Here is a 23,498-nt window from a genome sequence, read left to right as displayed (position 1 = left end):
ATTGGGGAAAAAAATCACCACATTATTCTTTGAAAAAAAATGTTGTGGACAAAAAGCGTCAACTAGTTCTATTGATTTCCCTTCGAAGAAACTACATCTAGAAGGAAAATATCTGTAGAAAACTGACCAAATGCAGACATATATTCAGCCCCCTCCTGCAGTCCTTACTTGGGCAAAGTTCCCCATCAGTTTCACCTGCGGAGGGCCTGGAGGATCAGCCCAGTCTGTGACTGGTGACTCCCCATTTCTAGACATTTGTCCAGTTGTGGACACTTGCTTTAAAATACTCCAAATAACCAAATTATTATTCTGAATTTTCCAGAATCAACCAAACAAGGGAAGAGTAGCTGTGAGTGTGCTATGAAACGGGCTCAGCCAAGTGGTTTGCATAGTAAAATTGCATCAGGCACAGTTGTGGGTCAAACTCAAGAGTCCTTTCTGCATCATTAGAATGTATTATTATGGGAAGGAGGTCTGTAAATAACAGCATGCAGTCAAATCTTGCTCATTTTACTTATAAGACAAGGTGGGTGAGGTAATATCTTTTATTGGATCAACTTCTGTTGGTGAAAGAGACAAGCTTTGGAGCTTACACAGCACTCTTCTTCAGGTGTGGGCTCTGTGTAAGCTCCAAAGCTTGTCTCTTTCACCAACAGAAGTGGGCCCAATAAAAGATATTACCTCACCTACCTTTTCTCGATAATATCCTTGGACCAACACAGTTACAACAACAGTGCAACATTTTACTCATGTGAGTAGTCCCATTACACTTATAAGGTGAGCAGGCTTGGGCCTGGTATGAGAGAGAGAAATCTTCTTTTGCTCTTCTGATACCTAGGAAATGGAGGGATTAAAAGCAGCAGCTATGGAGAAGGAAGCATGAAAGACCTCAGACAATACTTATCTCCTGAATACTGTATAGATACACTTTACCAAACTCATCTCTCTTTCAAATACATGGGAAATAGCCTGTTGTGATGCTTTTTCAAAATGTGTGATTCTGCAATGGGCGCTGCAGTTTCTGATGCAGCTGGAATAATTTCCAGTTCTTCCGATCTTGCTCTGCCGTTTCCAAAACTGCATGAAGACACATGGGAAAGGGAGACATTTTGGCAGTGAGTAGTGGATTAATTTCTGTTACTACCCTAGGCTAACTTAACCTAGGTGAGTAAGAGTGATCTGATGCTTGATTGTATGGAGTCTCATGGATGGGATGGGTATTTATTTAGACCGGAGGGAATAATGGATTTTTTCAGTTTAGGGACCAACTGAAAAATCTGGAAAAAGAAATTGTTGGTTTGTTTTGAACTGAAACTGAATTTCTTTAGTTCTCACTGAAACAAAAAACCAGGGAAAATTGGTTTGTGTTTGGTGTTTTGGGTTTTTCTGAGGTGTGTTTCACCCTTTCCTTGTTAGCTACATTTCTGAGTCAAGGCCCATTTCCGCGTCTAGGTTTTCTGGACCAGAAATATTTGGTCAGGTTCATCCCCTTACACCAGCATGTGTTTGGCCCATGTGCCTGCAAGATTGCAGGATTCTAAAGGGACCTTTCCCCCTTTGGGAGGCTGAGGAGCTGGCCCTGGAGGAAGTAATGTGTCATTCTGGCTATACCCTGCCTGCCTCCCTGGACCATGCCCCAGTTAAAGTCCATCCTGGGCACTGTTCCTCTGCGGATCCCCCTCTGCCTCTTGCTCCTTTCAATAGCTGGTGAATCTCTAGCCGGCTCCCAGCTGCAGGGCGAGTGACAGTTGGGGTCTCCCTTTGGGGAGCCCCAGGAGCTGGCTAGCTGGCTGAAGGCAGGGCGGGCTGATGGATGGATGGATGCTGCCGAGTCCCACGGGAGGAGAGGTGGGGGGAAGTGACTCACACAGCCAGCGCTTCAGCCCGCCCCGCTCACAAGGTGCCGGAGCTGAGAGCAGCCAGAGCCCGGGTCGCTCCGTCCTGCCCCGCCGCCGCGCACGCCCCGCCGCCTCCGACATGCCCAACTTCGCCGGCACCTGGAAAATGAAGAGCAGCGAGAACTTCGACGAGCTCCTGAAAGCGCTGGGTAAGGAGCGGGCGGGGCGCGCGTCTGCCCGGCGCCGGCAGCCTGGACACGGGCTGGGGGCGGCGCCGGCGGGGCAGGGACGCAGCCCGCTGCCCCGGGGAGTTAGCAGCCAAGTCAGCCAGTCTGCAGCCGCGTGGCTCGGCCCCGGGTGCCGGCTGCCTTCTCCCCGCAGCCGCGGGGCGCGGGGCTGCGGAGACCTCGTCGCACGGGGCGGCCGTCCGAGGTGCTAGCCTGGGAAGCGACGTGCCGCCAGCAGGTGGCCGCCAGCAGGTGGCTACCAGCCCGCCCGGCCCATGGCGAGCCGCTCCGCCCAGCCTCGCGCCCCAGGCATTGCCGTCATGGGCCGTGCCAACCTGTCCGGGGTCGGAGTGATTAACGCACCTGCAGGGCTGTGGCCAACGCCAAGCCATTGCTGCCAAGCCTGCTGCTAAACGCCGTCCGCAGCGCGGTGAGCGGTGCTGGAGGGGCCCGGTTAGGTTAATGCTCTGCTTCCTGGTCTCCCCCTCTGCCCAGGTGTCAATGCGATGCTCAGGAGAGTGGCGGTGGCAGCCGCCTCCAAACCGCATGTGGAGATCCGCCAGGACGGGGACCAGTTCTACATCAAAACGTCTACCACCGTCCGCACCACTGAGATCAACTTCAAAGTAGGGGAGAGCTTCGAAGAGGAGACTGTGGATGGCAGAAAATGCAGGGTAAGGGCGGGGGAGAACTGTGTGTGTGTACAGCCTTGGCTGATGGTGTTTTCCCAACAGAACCCCACTCACCTACCCTGGTAATGGGAGTGGAGTAAGAGTCTGAATAGAACACAACAGACCAGAGGTATGATCCAGCAACGAGACAGCTTCCCCTGTGTCCTAGGAAAAGCCCTTTGCTCTCCCAGCGTGGATTTATCTGAGATCTCGGTAATTTTTATATGCGGCAGATAGATACATTTCCACTGGCTCAAGACAATGGCATTGCCGACTTACTCCTTTACTCGGTCTTCTCTGCCTCCTCCATCCCTAATCTGAACTGTTTGGTTTTTGGCCTCAATCTGGCATTGTTCCTCAGGGAGGGCAGTTTAAAATTAAAAGCAGCAAAAAATATCAGGTCCTGAAGTAAGAGCTCAAGATGATTTTACACAATTCTTCTCCCTAACCCTTGCATGCAGAAATTTTTCTGATTGCTTTTCCTTCTCTCTATTTTAACATGTCCCTAGTGGTGAAAGAGATTTCTTGATTTCTGTCTGTTACCATAACAACACACTGTGGATGAGCAACTAAGATCTCTGCCTTGAGTGCTGTGCAGGATTTAGTGGCACAAACTTGCTCATAACTTTTATCCTAAAACAAAACAGGCTAGGTCTCAAATAAGAATTGCAGGATATTTTTAGCTTTTTCCGGACATTCTTTTATCATAGTTCAAACATATATCTTAATTTTTTGCATAGATATTAATTGCTTGTATCTTTGATCTAATATTGTATCGTGATACTTAATTTTATGTAAACTTCAACGGCTGTCAATTGTTATTACACCACTTTCTTTGTTCAGCGTTATCTTTGAGATGCCTCATCTGTTTGTTTTGGTTTGGTTATTACACTTTACTCTGATGAGAAACTCTGGGCCTGATGTTTCCATTGCTTTGTACCTTGTATAGTCATTTACACTTGTGCAAAGTGGGTGTATAATACTACATTCTGATTTAGTTGCAGCTTACATCCAATTTACACTTATATGAATACACAAGACATAAGGAAATAGAGAATTGGTACCTCTGTGGTGGCAGGAGGGGGTTGTATGAAAAAAGTTCACACAGGACCAGGTTCTGATGTCCTTTACTCTCACTGAGTAGCATCTTGTTTCCCAAGTAGTTCCACTGATGTCAATGACACTACTCATCAATGAAAGTGCTACTCAGTGTGAGTAGTGTCATTGATATCAATGGAACTACTTTCAAAGTAAGATGCAACTCAGTGCAAGTAAAGGATATCAGAATCTAGCCCCCCCCCCCTTCCCAAAGTAATATTTTAAAAAGGCAAAATAGTAGCAAAATATTTCTGATCATCCCAGGACCAACTTCTGAGTTCATTTGCATTGATGTAAATCTAGAGTAACTTCAAGTTTAGTACAATTACTATGGATTTAAACTGGTGTAACTGGGAGCCTGATCCTGGGAGATCTTGAGCACCCGCAACTCCCATTGAATCTCTAGGATGAACAAATCTATCAAGAAATATCTCACTGGTTTTGTTAATTTCTTTCTCTTGGTGAAAGTAAAATGGAATTTGATCATCCAGAACACACAAATATTTGACTCCATTTTAAATGAAAGTTTTATTGCTACATATGGAAAAACAATAATTATTGCTTTGAAAGTGGGCAAATTTTTAAAATGTAGTTTTCAGTAAAATGTTTTCCATGTGTGAAATTATATGAGTGAATTATATTGCTGAGCTCAGTAGAAAATTGAGCTGTGGCTATGATACAGAAATTGATAGAAAAATAACATCATAATATAGTTTGCAATACCCGACAAAATAGCTGAATGTTTATAGATCCTGAAACACTTTACAGGAAAAGAGGGTCTTATTCTGCAGTCTGACTTGATCTATTTTTCACACAAACAAATAAGGATTCAGGATAGTTGGAATGAAAAGCATAACATGTATAACTCTGCCATATTGGTTTTAAAAGGCTATAATTTTGAAAGAATCATTGTTCTTTATATAAAAGAAATAGCGAATTTTTATATAAAAGAAAACCTTTTTCCTTTGGAAAGTCAAGGAAATGTTGACTTTAATTTTTTTTTATCATCACAGACTAATGAATATCTCCCATGTGCTAGTTGTAAAGCGATTACTTGTACATTCATTATGGGGCATCCTTCTGCACAGCTGTTCCACTGCATTGTGGAATAATAATTCAACACTAGGAGGAAAAGCAGTGGAGAACCTGTGCTTGCCTGCTTGTTAAACAGTATGAAATGCCATGATTTCTCACCTCAAAATAGCTTTATAGTAATAATTCCAAGTGCTCTGAAAAAATGTCCTAGTGTATTTCAGTTTTCAGACCCTCCCCCATATTCATTTTTAAAAAACCCCAAAATATCCAAATTCGAGTGCAACTACTTTAATTTAGTTGCTGTGTACCCTGCTTGTTAGAACTATATGTTAAACATACAAGTAACCTGGAACAGTGCCATATAGAATAAAGATTATAAGTGGCAAGTACTGCATTATTTATTATTCCAAAATGTTACATTTGATTCTAGCTGCTTTTATGCCATGAGGTGGTAAATAACATGTCAGTTCATGCCAGATCTTTACAAAGATGCTAAGTTATTACATGTTAATAAATGAAGCTTCTCAGTTCTCACCATTAAAATTTTTATGAGAATTAAAGGACTTCTTAATTTGGATGCACGGAAATAAACACAGAGTTATGTTGAGAAGTCATATTTGAAATTATTCTTGTTAATTATATGTATATATCTCCAAAACATCCATCCCCAACCTTTGTTTTGATTTTACTGCTTTCTGTTGATATGCCTTTCTCCCTTGCTATTATCTACCATGTGTTGCTCTTTTACTGCAGCAATTATTCTCTGTAGTGTTCATTGTTGTGTCTCTCCCTCATGCTGCCAGGGAATATAATTAATGTTACTAATGGTTTTCTTGCCTGCAGAGTTTAGCCACTTGGGAGAATGAAAACAAGATCTATTGCAAACAAACTCTTATTGGGGGAGAGGGTCCTAAAACATATTGGACTCGGGAATTAGCTAACGATGAGCTGATTTTGGTAAGACCCTTTCACCCTTCCAGTGCATACATTGTACTAATAGGTTTTGTTGCTATGTAATCGGACTGTTACTTTTTTCCATTAATTATTGTGAAACATGCTGCTTTATATTAAATGCATTTGAAAGGCCAGGATGCTCCTAACCCTCTTTAGTGCAATTCACACACAATGACTTTTTTTAAATCATTGTTCTCAGATAACTTACCAAATTATATCATGTTCTTCTGTTTTAACTGCCTCTAAACACTTAGTGGTAAAATAACCATAATGTGCTAAATCCAATTCTATAAATGCAAAGTAACTCCAGTAATTTCAGTTGTAATTGCAGATTTAATCAACGTAAGTGAGAGCAGAGAATTTGACCTAATTTCTGGAGAACTGCCTACTTTGATTTACCTGGAAATATATCCTTTTCCTTCTCCTTTTTTTGGTACATGTGTTATTACATGCTTCTTATCACATGGTATATGACAAAGGAGTGCCTGGCATACTGTTAGCACTATATAACCTCCCTCTGATAAGTAGGAACATGTCACCACATCCTCTATCACCTCTGACTCCCTGCTCATCTCTGAACTCCATTCAGAATTGCCCTCTATTTTCAAGATTCCTAGAATCGCTCTTTCTTATGTCTGAGCTCAACTATGTCCAGCTCCAATCAATCTGCTTCTTCAGTCCTTGTGATCCCTCTATCCACTCCTACATAACACTCCACACTCAGGCAGGAGCAGCAGTTCTGCCTCATGTATCTGGAACTGGATCCCTCCACCTGAGCCAGTGAGGATACATCTACATAGGATACATCAAAGACCCGAGGCACAGCCACAACTGGACTGGGTCAGCTGACTTAGATTCGCGGGGCTCAGGCTGTGGGGTTAAAAATTGCTGTGTAAATGTTCAAGCTCGGGCTTGAGCCTGAGCCCTGGGACCTTCCACCCTTGCAGTACGGTGTAGATGTACCCGCAGTCAGATTCAGTCTATTTACTTCTCCTACAGTTGTCATCTTGGTACTGATATCCCTTCTCTGAATCTCACCTCAGTGCCCAGCCCTGCTACAACTGCAGCTGTGATCTGTAACTGGCTAGAGACATGGTCACTTTAACTTGATTACAAGTATCACAGTTAAACTTGTGCCCACACAGTAGCCTTTCCCCCACAACAGCAGTTTGCACATCCAGAGTCACTGCATTGCCTGTTTGTGTCAGTGCATTCTGGGTAAATCCAGTAATTTTATCCCAAGGATGGTCCAGTGGTTAGAGCACTAGTCTCCGCTGTGGGAGATCCAAGGTCAGTTCTTGCTCTGACACAGACATCCTGTGCAGCCATGGGAAAATCAATTAGTGCCTCTCTATGCCTCAGTTTGCTATCTGTAAAATGGGGCTAATAGCAGTGCCCTATCTCACAGGAGTGCTGTGAGGATATATACATTAAAGATTGTAAGGTACTCAGATACTACAGTGATGGGGACTATATAAGTATCTTAGATAGAGAGAACAGTACTTCAGCCCGGGAATAGAGTGTCTGGAGGACATGCTGTCTGGGATGGAGGCAGTCAACTGACTTATAGCACATACAACAATGGGGAGGGGATTTTTCGTCCAGAACACTGGGGCATACCTCTGCTCTTACGAAAGATATCAATACAATCTAACCTTCATGTAATCCAGACAGGAGCTCTGTTTTTTAAGATTTCATCTGAAAGGGGAAAAAAACAACAACAACAACAGATCTGACCCTGTGTAGACAAGAAGCTTTTAGAATGTTAAAGTTGTTGTTTCAGATAGTGAGGAACAGTGTTTCTAGGAATGGGGTGGATGTTATTAGTGAAATCACACTGGTTTCCATAAACATGAATATCCAGATCCTTCTGTTTGTTCAACTCTAGTAAGCCTTTATGTTACCCAGATAGCTTAGGAAGCGGGGAGTTCTACCCTCTGTTTCATACCTTTTTTTCCCTTTTTTTTAAACTGATACAAACAGAATTTATTTCCAACTGTCATTTTTCCAGCTCTCTAACAAAGCATTTTTGGATTTTGTCATCTAAGCAACCTACTCACCAGGCATTTGCAAAACCAAGGCCAACTCTTACAGTACAAGCAGGAGATCCGATTGTAATGCTGTCACCTTCTGCAGCCACGACACAAACTGACCCAACTGGGAAAGGAGAGTGAGGTTAAGAAACACAATATGGACTCATAGAATATAAGGCTAGAAGGAACCATTGTATTCAGCTAGTCTAACCTCCTCTATAACCAGAGGCCATAGGACTCCCCAGAATTAATTCCTGTTTCAACTAAAGCGGTGGTTTTCAACCTTTTTTCATTTGCAGACCCCTAAAAATTTTCAAATGGAGGTGCAGACCCCTTTGGAAATCTTAGACATAGTCTGCAGGCCCCCAGGGGTCTGCAGACCACAGGTTGAAAACCACTGAATTAGAGCATATTTTTTAGAAAAATATCCAATCTTGATTTAAAAAGGCTTTCTCTCTTGAAGGTTTTTGCTTGAACCATAATGACTGGGAGCTGAAATTCGCCCTGGTGCAATTTTCTGCAAGCAGCCGTTTAAAGCTTAATGTATCCCAGCTCCAACCTTCTTCTCAGGCCTCCCTCCTCTTCAACACCCCCTTCTCCTATAATCCTTCCCATAGCTCCCCAGTCAGTTTATCCCAGCTCCCTTCTAGCAGAGCTGGAGGGAGCCCCATTCCTGTGCGCCTTGGGGGTCTCTGCAGCTGGGATAGCTGCCTTGCATGGAGCAGAACCTGTGCTGTAGTGTATAAGCCATGCAGGGCTGGTGCCTGATCCTTTGAGAAGACACAGTTCTGAGTTTTTTCAGGTATAGCATCATACATTTCACACCAAGGTGAATTTTTTTTTACATCTCTGTTTTGTGTTCCCAAAAATGATCTTTGCTCTTCGTTCATCTTAACTTGGGAAAGGTGTTATTGGTACGTCAAGAATAAATCTTGTTCGTCTAAGGCCTGATGGTCTATGGAGGCAGGATCAACCCCCTGTTTTGCAAAAGGTCACGTTAACACTTTAAAACTCTTTTTTAAAAGATGCTTTCTCCAGTATTATTTATAGTAATCCCATTGGAAATGTGGCAATGGAGCCTTCATATTTAATAGCATTATTATTCTATATCACAGACTTATTAGTATAGGGTTTCTCAGAAATGTTAACATGGGGGGGTTCTTTGGTTTTGGGTTTTTTAAGTATTGAAAACTTGGATTTTAAATACTTTTGAATAAAAATGGATATAAAGGATTACATGGGATGTGCAAACAAAAAGGGAGGTGAGGAGGGAACTTGTCAAAGTTCAGATTTCTTACCTTGAGAGTATCCTTAACTATCCTTAACTTTAAATTAGACTACAGATACAGGGCCAGATTCTGATCTTATTTGCACGAGAACACTATTCACTAGAGTTATTTTGAATTTATATCAGTGTAATCAGGACCAGAGTCTGACCCAGCATATGTATTTCATGTACAGGTCTAAAAATGAAGATTTATGGTTGAGGTTATTTTAAAATAAGGTCTTTTTTCCTTACTTCCTAATTGTGAGTCTATTGTTTTTTGCTGTTATTGCGCTTTTCTGTGACCTTAATGAGCTGTCAATCACTCATGCAAATTAGGAGGGACAAAGGGTCTGCTCTTACCCAAAATTAAAGGTTGCTGCCTTCAAATATTAGCGGTTCAAATTAAATAATTTATCTTCTATCTTTTCTGTGTTGCTTCTTTCATGACTGCTCAGCCCCTTATCTGTATCGCAAATGCTGTATAGTAGATAATTTCTGAAGAATGGCTTTAAAAAACAGCTTCAAACCAAATTTTGCACAGTTCACATGTCACACAGGGGTTCTCAGAATCAATTTTAGCAAGGGTCAAAGATCAGAAGTTTGAGGGGTCTGAAGCATTGTTTCTATTCCCCTTCCTCTCCCTGGAAAATTCATGCTATAGTTGATTAAAACTGGTGAACTGTGAAGCATAGATGAATGATTGAACATTTTTTAAATGATATTTCTGGATTCTGAAATTAAACATGGCAGGTAAGATGGTCCAACCCAGATTGGAGAGAGATCGCACAGCTGAGTGCCAAAGTGTGTCTGTGTGGGTTTAAGCCTTGGAATTAAACCACTTAAAGGTTTAATGCTTCCTATATTTTAAAAAAGTCTGATCTTAAGTAATCAAGTGGAGGGTCTGCTCCCCAGGGCTTAATTTTTGCTGGGGCTTGCCAGTGCTGAGCCCAACCTCTAGGCTTGGCAGTTCAGAGCTCCGGCAACTCTGGGCTTGCTGCATCAGTTATGAAAGTAAAAAAGATTGCTTTAACCCCAGCACCTCTTTCATTACAAATTAAACATTGCTTCTCCCACTGAAGTCAATGCGGGTTTTGCCATTCACCTCAATAAAAGCAAGGTCAAGCCCAGAACCAGTACCCATCCATGTTTAAGTACTGGAGATACCTAATGCATTATTTGAATATGCATCCTGTTGTAATACCATTTGTAATACAGCTGACTGACTGATATAGGTATTTAATCATATAAGTTAGGAGATAGAGTTATCCATTGGATAGACCATTGGACTGCAAGTCAGGAGATCTGGCTTCTATTCTTGCCTTTGTCACTTCCTGTGTGACATTGGACAAGCCAACAATTTTCAAACTTGGGTATTCTAAGCTTAGGCACCCAAATAAGTGGCCTGATTTTGAGAGGTACTGAGCATTGACTTTGATGGGCACTATAAATGGTAAAGAGGACAGGTCACTGATACAGAGCAATCTGAAAAAAGAAAAGGAGTACTTGTGGCACCTTAGAGACTAACCAATTTATTTGAGCATGAGCTTTCGTGAGCTACAGCTCACTTCATCAGATGCATACTGTGGAAACTACAGCTACATACCACTACATACCACAGTATGCATCCGATGAAGTGAGCTGTAGCTCACGAAAGCTCATGCTCAAATAAATTGGTTAGTCTCTAAGGTGCCACAAGTACTCCTTTTCTTTTTGCGAATACAGACTAACACGGCTGTTACTCTGAAACAGAGCAATCTGACTCACTTGATAAGCTGGTAACAAGCAAATAATATATCTTTTAATACAGGTGAGTGTAGATGCATATATCTAGGAACAAAGAATGTAGGTCATACTTACATGGCGGGGGACTCTGTCTTGGGAAGCAGTGGCTCTGAAAAATATTTGGAGGTCATGGTGGATAATCAGCTGAACTTGAGCTCGCAGTGTGATGCTCAGGTCAAAAGGGCTCATGTGATCCTTGGATGCATAAACAGGGGAATCTTGAGTAGGAGTAGAGAAGTTATTTTATCTTTGTATTTGGCACTGGTGTAGCCTCTGCTGGAATACTATGTCCGGTTCTGGTGTCCACAGTTCAAAAAGGACGTTGCTAAATTGGAGAGGGTTCAGAGAAGAGCCACAAAAATGATCAAAGGATTAGAAACTAATGTTAGTGACACAGTCATAGACTCCAGGAGCTCAATCTATTTATCTTAACAAAGAGAAGATTATGGGGTGATGTGATCACAGTCTGTAAGTACCTTCTTGGGGAAAACTATTTGTCTGCTAGAGGGAAGAGCCCATTATCAAAGATATAACAAGATCCAGTGGTTGGAAGTTGAAGCTAGACAAATTCAGACTGTAAATCAGCTATATATTTTTAACTGTGGGAGTAATTAACCATTAGAACAATCTACTAATGGCTGTGCTGGAACCTCCATCACTGGCCATTTTTAAATCAAAATTGAATGTTTTATAAAAGATATGCTCTAGTTCAAACAGAAATTGTGCTGGGGACGTTCTACAGCCCACGTTATGCAGGAGGTCAGACTAAATGAGTACAATGGTCCCTTCTGGCCTTGGAATCTATGAAAAAGCTGTGGAAGTCTCTCTATTCAAGTACTGGGGACCTGAGCTAATGTCCACTGATGTCAATGGGAGCCCGTTCATGGACTTTGATGTGCACTGGATCAGGTCCTGGGTGAAATTGCAGAGTGTGAATTGATGGATTATCTCATTCTGCCAGGAATCAGGGCCTGCAGCAGAGCCAGGCTCCAAGCAGCCTCATCACTAGAGCTGGCCAGCAGCAGGCTGCCTGATTGGCCATTCCATCTGATTGGCTGGCGGGGCTATGTTGTAATTTCTGAAATAATAAATTTAAGACACTATAATAATTTACACTTAGATACAGCACCTCCCCCAGCACTTTACAAACATTCAGCCTCACTGCACCCTTGTAAGGCGAGTTTTATCCCTATTGTACAGATGGGGAAAATGAGACAGAAAAAGGCTCGTGACTGTTTGCAGGTTATACAGTGAGCTAGTGGCAGAATATATTAATATAAACAAAGTCTTGAATTCCACCTATTATGCTGTTATGTCTCGACAGAGCTGATTCCTGGATTCCTGTTTCACAGGATAGCTCTCCTTTAAATTTGTACTTGCTAGACAGAAGCAAGAGACTGGTTAAAAGGCAATTATTTGGGTTTGGATCCAGATTAAGTTTAGATGAAAATTTAGGTTTGAAGCTTATGAGAAAGGATGGGAATATCAAAAACATCTAAGGGAATTGTGTGCCCAGTTCCCATTGATTACAATGCGTGTTAGGTGCCATGTTCACATGGGCCCTTTTGAAAATCCCACCTTTGTCATTAGCATTGGTTTCAGATTTGACAGTGCTGGACTCTTCCAAGATGCTTTTTGGAAATTTCAGCCCAAGACAGGCTGGACTGTCTGTCTCGATTTCTACCCTCTTGCATAATGGCATTCTTATGAGATCTGCTGTGCTGATGAGATTTCTTCCACATCTCTTCCAAACTAGAACCAAAACCTTAGGGGCAGATTCAGACGGAGAGACTCTCCTGTCTCCTCAAACCACTCCCCATCCCTAAATCCAATGAATTTTAGGGCAGGGGGTTGTGAGATTACAATCCCTCAATCTATCTGTACCTAATCTGTGGGTCTGGATCTATACTGTGCAGAAGTCTAGTCAGAGCTCTTCTGAGTCTCCATTAAAGTTTATTTTCCTCTGTCTAGGAACTGTTCTCATGGACCAGCACTGTGCAGAACTCAATGGGCGTTACATGTAGGGAAGGGCTTCAAGATCTGAGTTTCTTGGTAGTTTAGAGTGGAATGTTAAATTGATTTAAGGCTTGATTGTGCCATTCTTATGAAGGGGACCACTTATATGATCAGTCCTGTTGATTTTAATGGGACTTCTCACAAGACTAGATGCTCACCAATGTATGAGGTGTACAACTGTGTCCTTAACATGTATCTGTGAAGCAAAGTCATGTGTAACTTTAAAGAAAAGGAATGCAGAAAGTATGAGTACATGTCCCTCCAACACATAACTTTCTCTGCTCAACAATATGTTTTAATGCCATTTCACTAATAATGCTACTATGCTAAACTTTTAGGCTTTTCAAAATTTTCCAACATGGGTGCCTAAAGTTAACAACTTAAATCCACTTTAGGCACCTAAATAAGTAGCTCTACTTTCAAAGGGGCTGGAAATCAGACCACTTATTTAGGTGTCCAACTGTGGATTTAGGTGGCTAGCTTTAGGCACACAAGTTTTAAAAATATGAACTTTACCTATAAAATATAAAACATCAGAGCTAAAAAATGCAACACATTCCTATAGCATCTGAGAAACCACATAATCTGGATTGGCTCTTCAGGAAAGGAACAATGTCTAGCTCTGTTTGAAGGGTCATGTCAATGGCACCTGATAGGTGACTATTAGCAAGTAGTCTTCTAAATCCTGTGCAAACGTGTTTGATCTCTTTGCATGTGTAGCTAGGGAAGAAGTCTATAGGACTTTTGTCCCCTACCTCTTGCAGAGAATGTGTGCACAAAGTCAGTTTTATTTTGTTTTATTTCTATTAGTATTATTTTTATTCTAGTAGCACCTAAAGGCCCAACCCCCATTGTGTTGGGCACTGTACAAACATAATAAAAAGACAATCCCTGCCTCAAAACTCTTATAATCAAAATAAAATTGCTTAAAAACATCACAGTAATAAAACTCCTCCGGGTACCATTCCTACACTCCTTTTTCTGGCATAGCTCCTGCTTAAGTTATCTGGCATGTGTGCATATTTTTGCAAATGTTGTCAGGAAGCCATGTTAAAGTGGGGTAAATCTGGTGGGGTATTAGTGCGCCATGCTGGATTATATGGCTGTGGGGAACTGGTTGAATCCTTTAACTGCTCATTTGCAGGGAATGAGTTTGCCTCAGACAGATTCCGAGTCGATAAGTGTCCATGTCAGAAAACATCAGCAGAACTGGCAAGTTTATTGGTAGACTCAGCAGAGGGGCCGAGGATCGAATGGGCATTGCAAGGAGACTAAGCTACCCTCTCACTCCCAGAGGAGAAAGCTCCAGGTCAGGGTCAGGACTCCCCGTCAGAGCAGTGTGGGGATACTCACATTGATGCTGTCTACACTATAGCTGGAAAAAGAGGATTTCAGTCTGTAGGTCTGTCACGTCAACATCTTGCAGCAGCATTATCCAATTACAGGTTTTATATATATAGTGGTATATATGGACCAGATCTTCAGCTGGTGTAAATCAGCATTGCTCCATTGATCGCACTGGAGCTACACTGATTTACACCAGCTGAGGAACTGGACAGCTAAGCAGTCAGTCTTGTACGTGCAGTCAATCTGATCTGAATCCCACCCTAAACACCCTTAATTCAGACAAAGCCATTCAAAGATTGTGACTGTTTTCAAATATAAAAACCTAGTACATTCCAACTTCTCTTGCCATTCACAAATGCATGCCAAGAAACTGTAGAAAAATTATGAGGTTCCAGGCTATTTATCTCTCTGACAAACTTCGTGTCTGGGAAAGAGAACCACCTTCAGTATATTACCCTTTCAAAACTTACGTCTTTGCTTCGGCAAAGTTACAATCTAATGTCTGCTATACCACTAGCTACTATGGTAAAATTAACATACTCCTGAAAAATTGTATGTAATTTTTGCCTATTACCTCTCTGCTGATTGATTTCTGTTTCTTTTCAAGACTTTTGGTGCCGATGATGTTGTGTGCACAAGAATTTATGTAAGAGAATGAAGAACACCAATTGACTTGTCATCTGGGATGGAGTGGAGGATTAAGAGGCAGCCGTTGTGAGAAATCCTGCATAATGAATATCTATGTGTACTGTTACTAATGCAGCATTGTATGTGACCAAGTGTGTCATATCAGAATCCCTATCTGCTGTTAAGTGTATTTTGCTTTTGTTTTGCATAACAAATATTGTTCCTTTTGACTCTTATGCCGTCACTTTTCAGTCTACTTTGTATTTTGTAGTTACAAATTTGTATCAGTTATTAAATTTATTGGGCATAACTCACAGCTGTTTTGTTAGTTGTTCTGGATTGAAAGCCCAACAAAACATCTAGGGCTAGTATGGGCCAACTGGACACAGCCCCATGTTGGGGGCAGTGCAGCGTCCCACTGACCCTGGGAAGTGCTGGAGGCTCTCTGCATGCCTTCCAGAGCTCCCCAATGTGTAAGGGGAGTGCACAACTGCTCCCCCTTTTTAAGGGATGCAGCATGTTCCCGCAGAGCCATGGTTCTGCTTACTCTCTACCCCTCCACACCCCCTCTAGGGCACCATGAGGGAACAATCTCTATGCTGCTTTGAGTGGAGGGACTGCCATTCTGTTGCAAGCCATGCAGTGTGGGGAAAGCTCATCCCACTACATTTCCACAATAGAGCTAGGCAGGAACTACCCTTTTAACACTGGCATCAGTCAACCTTCCCCAGTGGTGACAGCCATTAGCTACTCACAGTAAGACCCCCAGCTTAATTTAAAGGCAAACAATGTTTTCATAATTTCTCACAGTGATTGCTGTCACACCAGGACATCTTGGATCTGCCCAGAGAGCAGTCAGACCCAACACACCTTGCCTACTATCCTTAAAGGGTAGAGCGGAGGAAAGCCTACTGAGACCCCCACCCCCACTGAACTTTTCCTTTTGTGGGTCACTTATAATGCTGAGAATTTCTTGTGGACCCACAGCAACCCTCAGCACCCCCTTCCCGCTCACTACGTGTGACTCAGTATTTCAACCTATGAAGAGCCAGAAAGGGCTTGGTGGACCATAGCTTGAGAACCACGGAAAGTATCTCCATGCCTAATGAGTGGAGCTCAGACACCAGCACTGTTACGGTTTAGATCCAAGCTGGAAGTATCTTCAGGGCACTAAGATGTAAATGAGCCAGGCACTCCTGTTTTCTTCACAGTCTCCCCCTCCGGTATTACCACAGCAAATGTTGCTCTTTCCCTTTAAAACATATATAATGAAGTGTCCAGGAAAATGGAATAGAAAAACTGGCTATTTCTATCCCAGGGATTTCTTGCGAACAAACTGTCAACTCTGTTAATTAGCGTGGTGTTTTTCTGATGGGGATAAGAAAATTAGTAGCTTTTAGAAATGCATCTGTGGGTAAACCCTGCTACAACCAATACCCACAAAAATGTACAGAGCTACATACCGCTGCAAATCTTGCATGCCTTCTGTGGCTTTCAGAGCATCCCACAATATGCCAGGTTAAAAATATCTGTCTATCTGTACAGAATCTCCCATGTCCTCAATGTTCCTCTGGTATCTGAATGAGGAATCCCTGGGTACTCTGTCTGTGAAGATCCTCCTTCAGGTTCAGTAATAATATGAACTGCAGCATGAGTAACTTTCTTCCTGCAACATGGAGAGAATGCATCTTACAGTTACATGGAACTAACATTTGCCCTCAATGTAATAATTATCAAAACGTGGCTTTTTTGACAATAATACGCACCGCTTAGACAGGAAGTGAAGAACAGCACATCCACTTACTTGCTGTTCTGAACTGGCTTGAATTACTGGGGATGCAGGCATATAATAAGCTTAATAATAATAACAAGCAAGAACAATCCTACCAGCATGGGGCTGTTACAAGCTGAATAGAAAATTTGCTTAGCTGAGGAAAAATTGTTGAGGGGAAAAAATATTTTTTAAGAATTGCATTAGTCCACTACAATGTCCATTCCAACAGTAATCCATAGGAGAAAGAATAGTCTTGGCTTTAAGGCACTGGGGTAGGATTCAGGAGAGCTGAGTTCAATTCCTAGTTCTGCCATGGATGTGCTGTGAGAATTTTTGGGCAAGTCACTCATGATCTGATTTTTTCAGACATATTGAGCACCCTGTCTCCAGCTGAAGTCACTAGGGGGAGTTGCAAGAGATTGGCACATTTGAAACTCAAGCCACCAGTTTCTCAGTGCCTTAGATCTGTAGAATGGGAAATATGCTGCCCTAGTTCACCAGGGTGTTGTGAGGGACCTAGATACTGTGGTGATGGGGCAAAACAGATAGAGAGGTCCATAAAGATAAGAGAGAATATTTATACAGGCAGACCATCAGTATCTGAAACATTTGGACCTAATCTGCACCAGAAAATGTTTGCCTGTATAGCTATACCAGTGAACCTTCCCAGTGTACACGCAGCTTATACCTGAAAAAGGGAGCTTTTGCCGATTTAGCTTATACTAGTCCCACGAATGAAATAAGCAATACTGGCAAAAGCACTCTTTTGTGTTATAGCTGTGTCTATGTTAGGGCCCAGATCGTTGCTTAAATCGGGGGAGTTAGGCATTTAAACACGGGTGAAGATCTTGGCCTAGGGCTTTTGCCAGAGTAGAAATGTTGCATAAACAAAATCGCATCCCTAACTAACATTACTATCCCAGGAAAAGCTTTGAGTGTAGACCAGGCCCTGATCGTCCGTCTTCTGGTGCCTTGACCAGACTTCTCACACTACCTACACCTGAACAGAATGGAATCTACCTTGTAAGAGACCGTTTTTCTCTCTCTCCACACAAAATATGGCCACAGTATGTAGCCCAGCAGAATGTGGCCCAGCACGTTTTGGCTCAGATGGAAAAGTCACACACTTGTCTGGAAGGGAGAGCAGAACCCGAGGTTGATTATGACAATTGGCATATTTTATCCAGAGCTTCTTAATTGTTTTTAAATGTGGTCCATTATAGATGCATCTGAAGAGTAACCATGACCTCCTAGTCCTGCACTCAGCTATGCCACTGGGGTTGCTCCCCAGGGCAGGGTGCCAGCCATTGGATCCAGCTGAAGGATCAGGGCCATCGCTCTAACATTTCCTACAACAAGTGAATGTATGTAATGGAAGCCATGAGACTAGAAAGGATAGTGCTAAATGACTCTGCTGTTCCAGCAATTATCCTTTTGAGAGTTTTCATGTTGATTGTCAAAAATGGTCAGATATCCATCCAGTTGGCAATTGCTCTGTAGCAAAGCACGAGCCATAAATCTGAGTTGTGAGGTTATGATTAAAAGCAGATTCTTGAGACAGGGATCGTTTTGTGTAACAGGAAATTTATCTGCTTTAGTGCTGGAAACCAGCCACAGAAATGAAGTTTTGCCTGTAGCTTAGCATTGCAGCAGTTCCCTACTCTCTTAGTGCTGTCACAGCAGCTTTGCAACCTTATCGATTTAGGGTTGCCAATTTTGGTTGGACATATTCTTGGAAGTTTCACCACATGACATAATCTTTAATTAAAGATTAATCTTTAATTCCTGGAGGCTCCAGGACAATCCTGGAGAGTTGACAATCCTATTGTGTGGCATTGCATTAGATTTATGCCGGTGTAAATTGAGAGCAGACTCTGGCTACACTCCAATCAGAGGTGCGACGGCAGCAAATCCCCAAGCTAGCTTTGCTCTAGCCAGCTCAAATACCAATAGCAGGGAAGTTGCAGTAGCACAAGTGTCAGCATGGGCTATACACATCCACGTGGGGTCCTGGGTATGGAATCAGGTGGCTAGCCCATGCTGCCATGTTGAGATCACACCTCTGATTGAAGTGCAGATGTACCTTCTGACCCAAGGCGTTTGTTTTATTCTTACAACAAACAGTTGGAAGATCACAAAAGTCAAACAGCACTAGTGAGTCCCCTGACTCTTTACAATACAGCAATATTCTAAATCTAATTGCAAGGGATTTTGAATGACCATTGGCCAAAAACCTTGGAAAAAGACTTCTGGCTTTTTTTATTTGCTGCAGTTAGGCCACTTTTGGGAATTATACAATTTCAGTGTAGCAGTTACAAATAACCTGCACATCTTTGGCACGTTCCAGCTCAGCGTGCTGTACAAACATCAGTGAATGACGTCCTTCAGAACATCTCTGTGAGTGAAGGCAGGAGGGTATCATTATCACAGCTTTACAGAGCATCATTATTAAGGGTCTGATCCAAAGCCCACTGAGATCAAAAGGACTCTATTTACTCTGACTTCCATAGGCTTTGGCTCAGGGCCCCAGGGATGTGCCCAAAGGCACACAGCAAGGCTGTGACAGAACCAGGAGGCAGTTCAGTGCTTTAGCCAGCAGGCCATGCCCCTCCTGCAAAGCAGAAGCTACTTTTGCCATCACCAAGCTATATTCTGCAGGCAGGGAGTGTCAAAGGGCTTAGTAGCACTTGAGGTGAAACATGAAGTTTGCCGCTGCCATCTGGACACATTGGTGGCTGAATGATTGCAATAAGCATAACTGTTCATGACGTGTCTGCTGTCTTACCAATCCACCTCAGCCTGAGGCAGTCCTACTTCTCATCTGATGACCAGTGCCTGTTGCCAAGTGGCTTTCTGCTTGTGTAGCTAGGAAATGTCTGACAATGCAAGTGAATGCGCGAGGGAAACAATCTCCCATGAGTTGTCACATCTGATGATGACACAAACTTGGGGTGTTACTACTGAATAAGAATTGCTTATACAGGGCCAAGAGAGAATGAGGTGTTCCCTAAACATGTCTGAAAGACAAGATCCCTGCCTGGGGAGCTTGTAATCTAAGGGCCTGATCCTCCAAACACTTGACCAGTCTGTGATGTTGAACTCCACATGCTTTATGAAAAGATGCTTGGAACGTGAATATGATGTAACTGGAATATGCTTTATGCGAAAGGTCTCTTGTAAGGTATCGTTACAAATCTTATAATCTACTGAGTTTGTTCATCCTATTTGTATGAATGTCTCATTCTTCTATCTAAAACTAGAAACATGACGTTAACTCTGAGGTCCTATTATAATTATGCAAGGTGTGGCCCATTAATGGTGATTTAGAATCTTGATGGCATCCATTGACTAGGACAATTGGCCGTACAGTAACTCCCCACTTAACATCCTCTTGCTTAACATTCGTTCGATATTATGTCCCTGCTCCATTATAGAACATGCTCGTTTAAAGTTGTGCAATGCTCCCCTATAACGTTGTTTGGCCGCCTGCTTTGTCCACGGCTTGCAGCCCCACTACATTGCCGCCCCCCCCCAGTGCCTCCTCACTCCTCCCCCCCAGCCTCCTGAATGCCACAAGGCAGCTGATTGCCGTGGGCAGGAGGCAGGGGGAGCAGGCAGAAGGTGCTGATCTGCGGCATCCACCAGTGGGCCAGAGGTGCAGGGGGGGGGGTGTAGGGGAGCTGATGGGGGGCTGCCAGCCTGTTTAATAGCCGTATTAAATTGCTTGTTTAAAATTGTTTAAAATGTATATAATGCCTTTTGGCTGGAAAAAAAAAATTCCTGGAACCTAACCCCCCTATTTACATTCATTCTTACGGGGAAATTGGATTTGCTTAACATCGTTTTGCTTAGGGTCGCATTTTTTAGGAACATAACTAAATGTTAACTGAGGAGTTACTGTAGATGGTTTATTTACCTGTAAGCCTCCTTGTGGACGTGGGAACCAGCCTGTGGGTAATGAAGAATAATATCTTACAGTGACATGTGACCATGTCACCTGATACTGGAATCCATCTTAAACCTGATGCTTTTCCATTTAGAAGGAGGGATGGGAACCCACAGAGACAAAGGAGTCCCACCTTGGGCCAAAGCTATAAAGGGGGGTGGAACAGAACAAAGGAGGCTGCAGTCATGAGAAACCCCTAGTTACCACCTGAGCTGAAACTAACAAGAACTGTACCAGGGGAAAGGATTGGGCCCAGACTAGGAAGGAGTCTAGTCTGTGAAATAAGATTATTGGAATATCTCTGAGGGTGAGATTTTACCTGTATTCAGTTTCTTAATGTATTAGGCTTAGACTTGCGAGTTTTTGCTTTATTTTACTTGGTGACTTACTTTGTTCTGTCTGTTATTACTTGGAACCATTTTAATCCTACTTTTTATTCTTAATAAAATCACTTTTGTTTATTATTGAACCCAGAGTAAGTGATTAATACCTGGGGGAGAAAACAGCTGTGCATATCTCTCTATCAGTGTTATAGAGGGCAGAATATTTATGAGTTTACCCTGTATAAGCTCTATACAAAGTAAAATAGATTCATTTGGGGTTTGGATCCCATTGGGGTTTGGGTGCTGGAGACAGGAGTACTTGCTAAGCTGTTTTCAGTTAAGTCTGCAGCTTTGGGGGCATGGTTCGGACCCTGGGTCTGTGTTTCAGCAGGCTTGCATGTCTGGTTCACCAAGACAGGGTTCTGGAGTCCCAAGCTGGCAGGGAAGACAGGCTCAGAGGTAATTCCAGCAGGTAAGGTGACAGTCCCAAAGGAGTCTCTGTGACCAAACCCATCACACTGTCTTCTACTGATTTCATTGGCACTACTCATTGAGTCAAGTAAATATTTGTACAATTGGGCCCACCATGCTCATTGCATGGAATACTGAGAATGACATGCTATAAAGGCATCTATAAAGGGTTAGCCTGATCTTTACGGAGATCTCCAGTTAACTTGTGTAACTTCAACAACAACAAAAAATCTGTTTTGCATGATTCAACCCTTAGGTGGCTGGGACACACTGGGATATCAGGCCACATCATCTGCCCTAGGACAAGAAGGATTCAGATTGGGAATATTTCTCTGATTTCACTACACTTGGTTGTTATAATGCTGTTCTCATAAAACTTTTGTTTTCTTTTCTCCAGCAAAAACAAAGAAAGACAAGCCAATAAACAGAACAGGCAATGATGTTGGATTCAAACTAATTCACACTGGGAAAGCAAAAAGAGAAAAGGAACAGCTCAGCCAGAGATGTGATATTGTAATGAATTGGTTAGTGCAGCAGTTCTCAAACTGGCTCCGCAAACCTCTGGCAGTCCATAAGTCATGTCTGACTCCAGGGGATCCGCAAGTCATGTCCAGGGCTGCTGACCCCGCTGACCAATTCCTCCCCCTTCCTCCCAGTGCCTCCTGCACACCGCAGAACAGCTGTTCAGTGACATACAGGAGACGCGGGGGGGGAGGGGAGTGGGGATGGGGTGTGCTCGGGGAGGGGGCAGAAAAAGGCATGGAAGAGGAGGGGCGGGGGTGGGAAGAGGTGGGGGGCATTGGGGGAAGGAGTGGCATGGGGGCCAGGGACTGGGGCTGAGCATGGGTTGAGCACGCCGAAGGAAAATTAGAAGCCAGCTTCTGTGAAAAATTTTAAATCAAAATGAGAGGTCCTCGGGTTGCTAAAAGTTTGAGAACCACTGGGTTAGTGTACAAGTAACCGCATTTTTGCCCACTATTGGACAGAAGCCAAACTGTCCAACTGCATGTTCGGGGTGGTTCTTAGGTTCTGTACCAGTGAGTTTCACAGTCTTGGACCAGCTCTTGCATCTCCTGCACAGAGTAGTACCCTGGCTGTAGACAACTCCATGGTGCTAGAGGAATGGGATTGACTTTGGCAGTTCCATTCTAGTCTACATAGGTTTTTATACCACTCTTTGTGATCTTGAAGCTCGAGATAATCTTTTCAGTTCTTTGGACCCGAATTGTTAAGAGCCTTGAAGATAAGGACCAAGATCTTGACCTCAGTGTGTATTCACTGGAGAATACAGATTGGAGGACAGGTCTGATGATCTTGCAGTAAGTTTTCCCAGGGCTGGAGTTTTCATGCCCCAGTAAATTACATTGCTGAAAGGTGATAAAATAATGACAGATATCAAGTGGTCTCACAGGATTGCCCATTTTATACAGCATACAGTACAGCAGGACGCAGGTTGAGAATACACATAGTGCTGCTCATTTACATGAGTTCCCTGCTCCCGAAAAGTTCTCCAACTCCTTCCTGTGCATTTGGTGCATTCTTTTCCCACCCTCAACTTGGCTGACAATCTCCAGGGGCTGCATTAGCTGAAGAGCAGCTGTGTAGGATCGCCAAACCAAGCTGCTGAATTGAGGGAGAGAGAAGGCTTTTCCTTCTAATCTCCTGTAGGCAGTTTCCCAAGGCTTTGCATTAGAGAACAGAAAGCAGCACTGAAGTCAGTGAAGTTTTGTGCTGAATAAGGACTGCAGAATTTGACCCAATATAAGTGAAATAAACAGCAAAACAAGCCTGATGCTCTTTGCATGTTGAGATTTCATTCTTCCATTACAATGAAGGCCTAAAACATGCACTAATGCAGGGGTGGGCAAAATTTTAATGCAGACAAACTTTTTAATGCAGGGGTGGGCCATGAATGCTCACAAAATTGGGGTTGGGGTGGAGGAGGGGGTGCGGGCTCTGGGGTGGGGCTGGGGATGAGAGGTTTGGGATGCAGGAGGGTGCTCTGGGCTGGGATCAAAGGGTTTGGCGCTGGGGAGGGGGATCAGGGCTGGGGCAGGGGGTTCAGGCGTGTGGAGAGACTCAGGGGGTG

The 23,498-nt window shown here is 43.1% G+C and overlaps 1 protein-coding gene across 1 annotated transcript; it reads left to right on the top strand.

Moving 5' to 3' along the window:
* Nucleotides 1-1,788: 1,788 nt before the first annotated feature.
* On the top strand, nucleotides 1,789-15,209 carry CRABP1 (cellular retinoic acid binding protein 1). Its single transcript, XM_073361467.1, has 4 exons — nucleotides 1,789-2,047; nucleotides 2,561-2,739; nucleotides 5,713-5,826; nucleotides 14,876-15,209. The coding sequence occupies exons 1-4, from the start codon at nucleotides 1,810-1,812 to the stop codon at nucleotides 14,924-14,926; spliced, it is 582 nt and encodes a 193-aa protein (XP_073217568.1). The 5' UTR covers nucleotides 1,789-1,809; the 3' UTR covers nucleotides 14,927-15,209.
* The last annotated feature ends 8,289 nt before the right edge of the window (nucleotides 15,210-23,498 follow it).

The sequence above is a fragment of the Lepidochelys kempii genome, chromosome 10 (genome assembly GCF_965140265.1).
Source record: "Lepidochelys kempii isolate rLepKem1 chromosome 10, rLepKem1.hap2, whole genome shotgun sequence".
Classification (NCBI taxonomy): domain Eukaryota; kingdom Metazoa; phylum Chordata; order Testudines; family Cheloniidae; genus Lepidochelys; species Lepidochelys kempii.
Note: the sequence above shows the minus strand (reverse complement) of the source record. Positions and strands in the feature narration are given on the sequence as shown.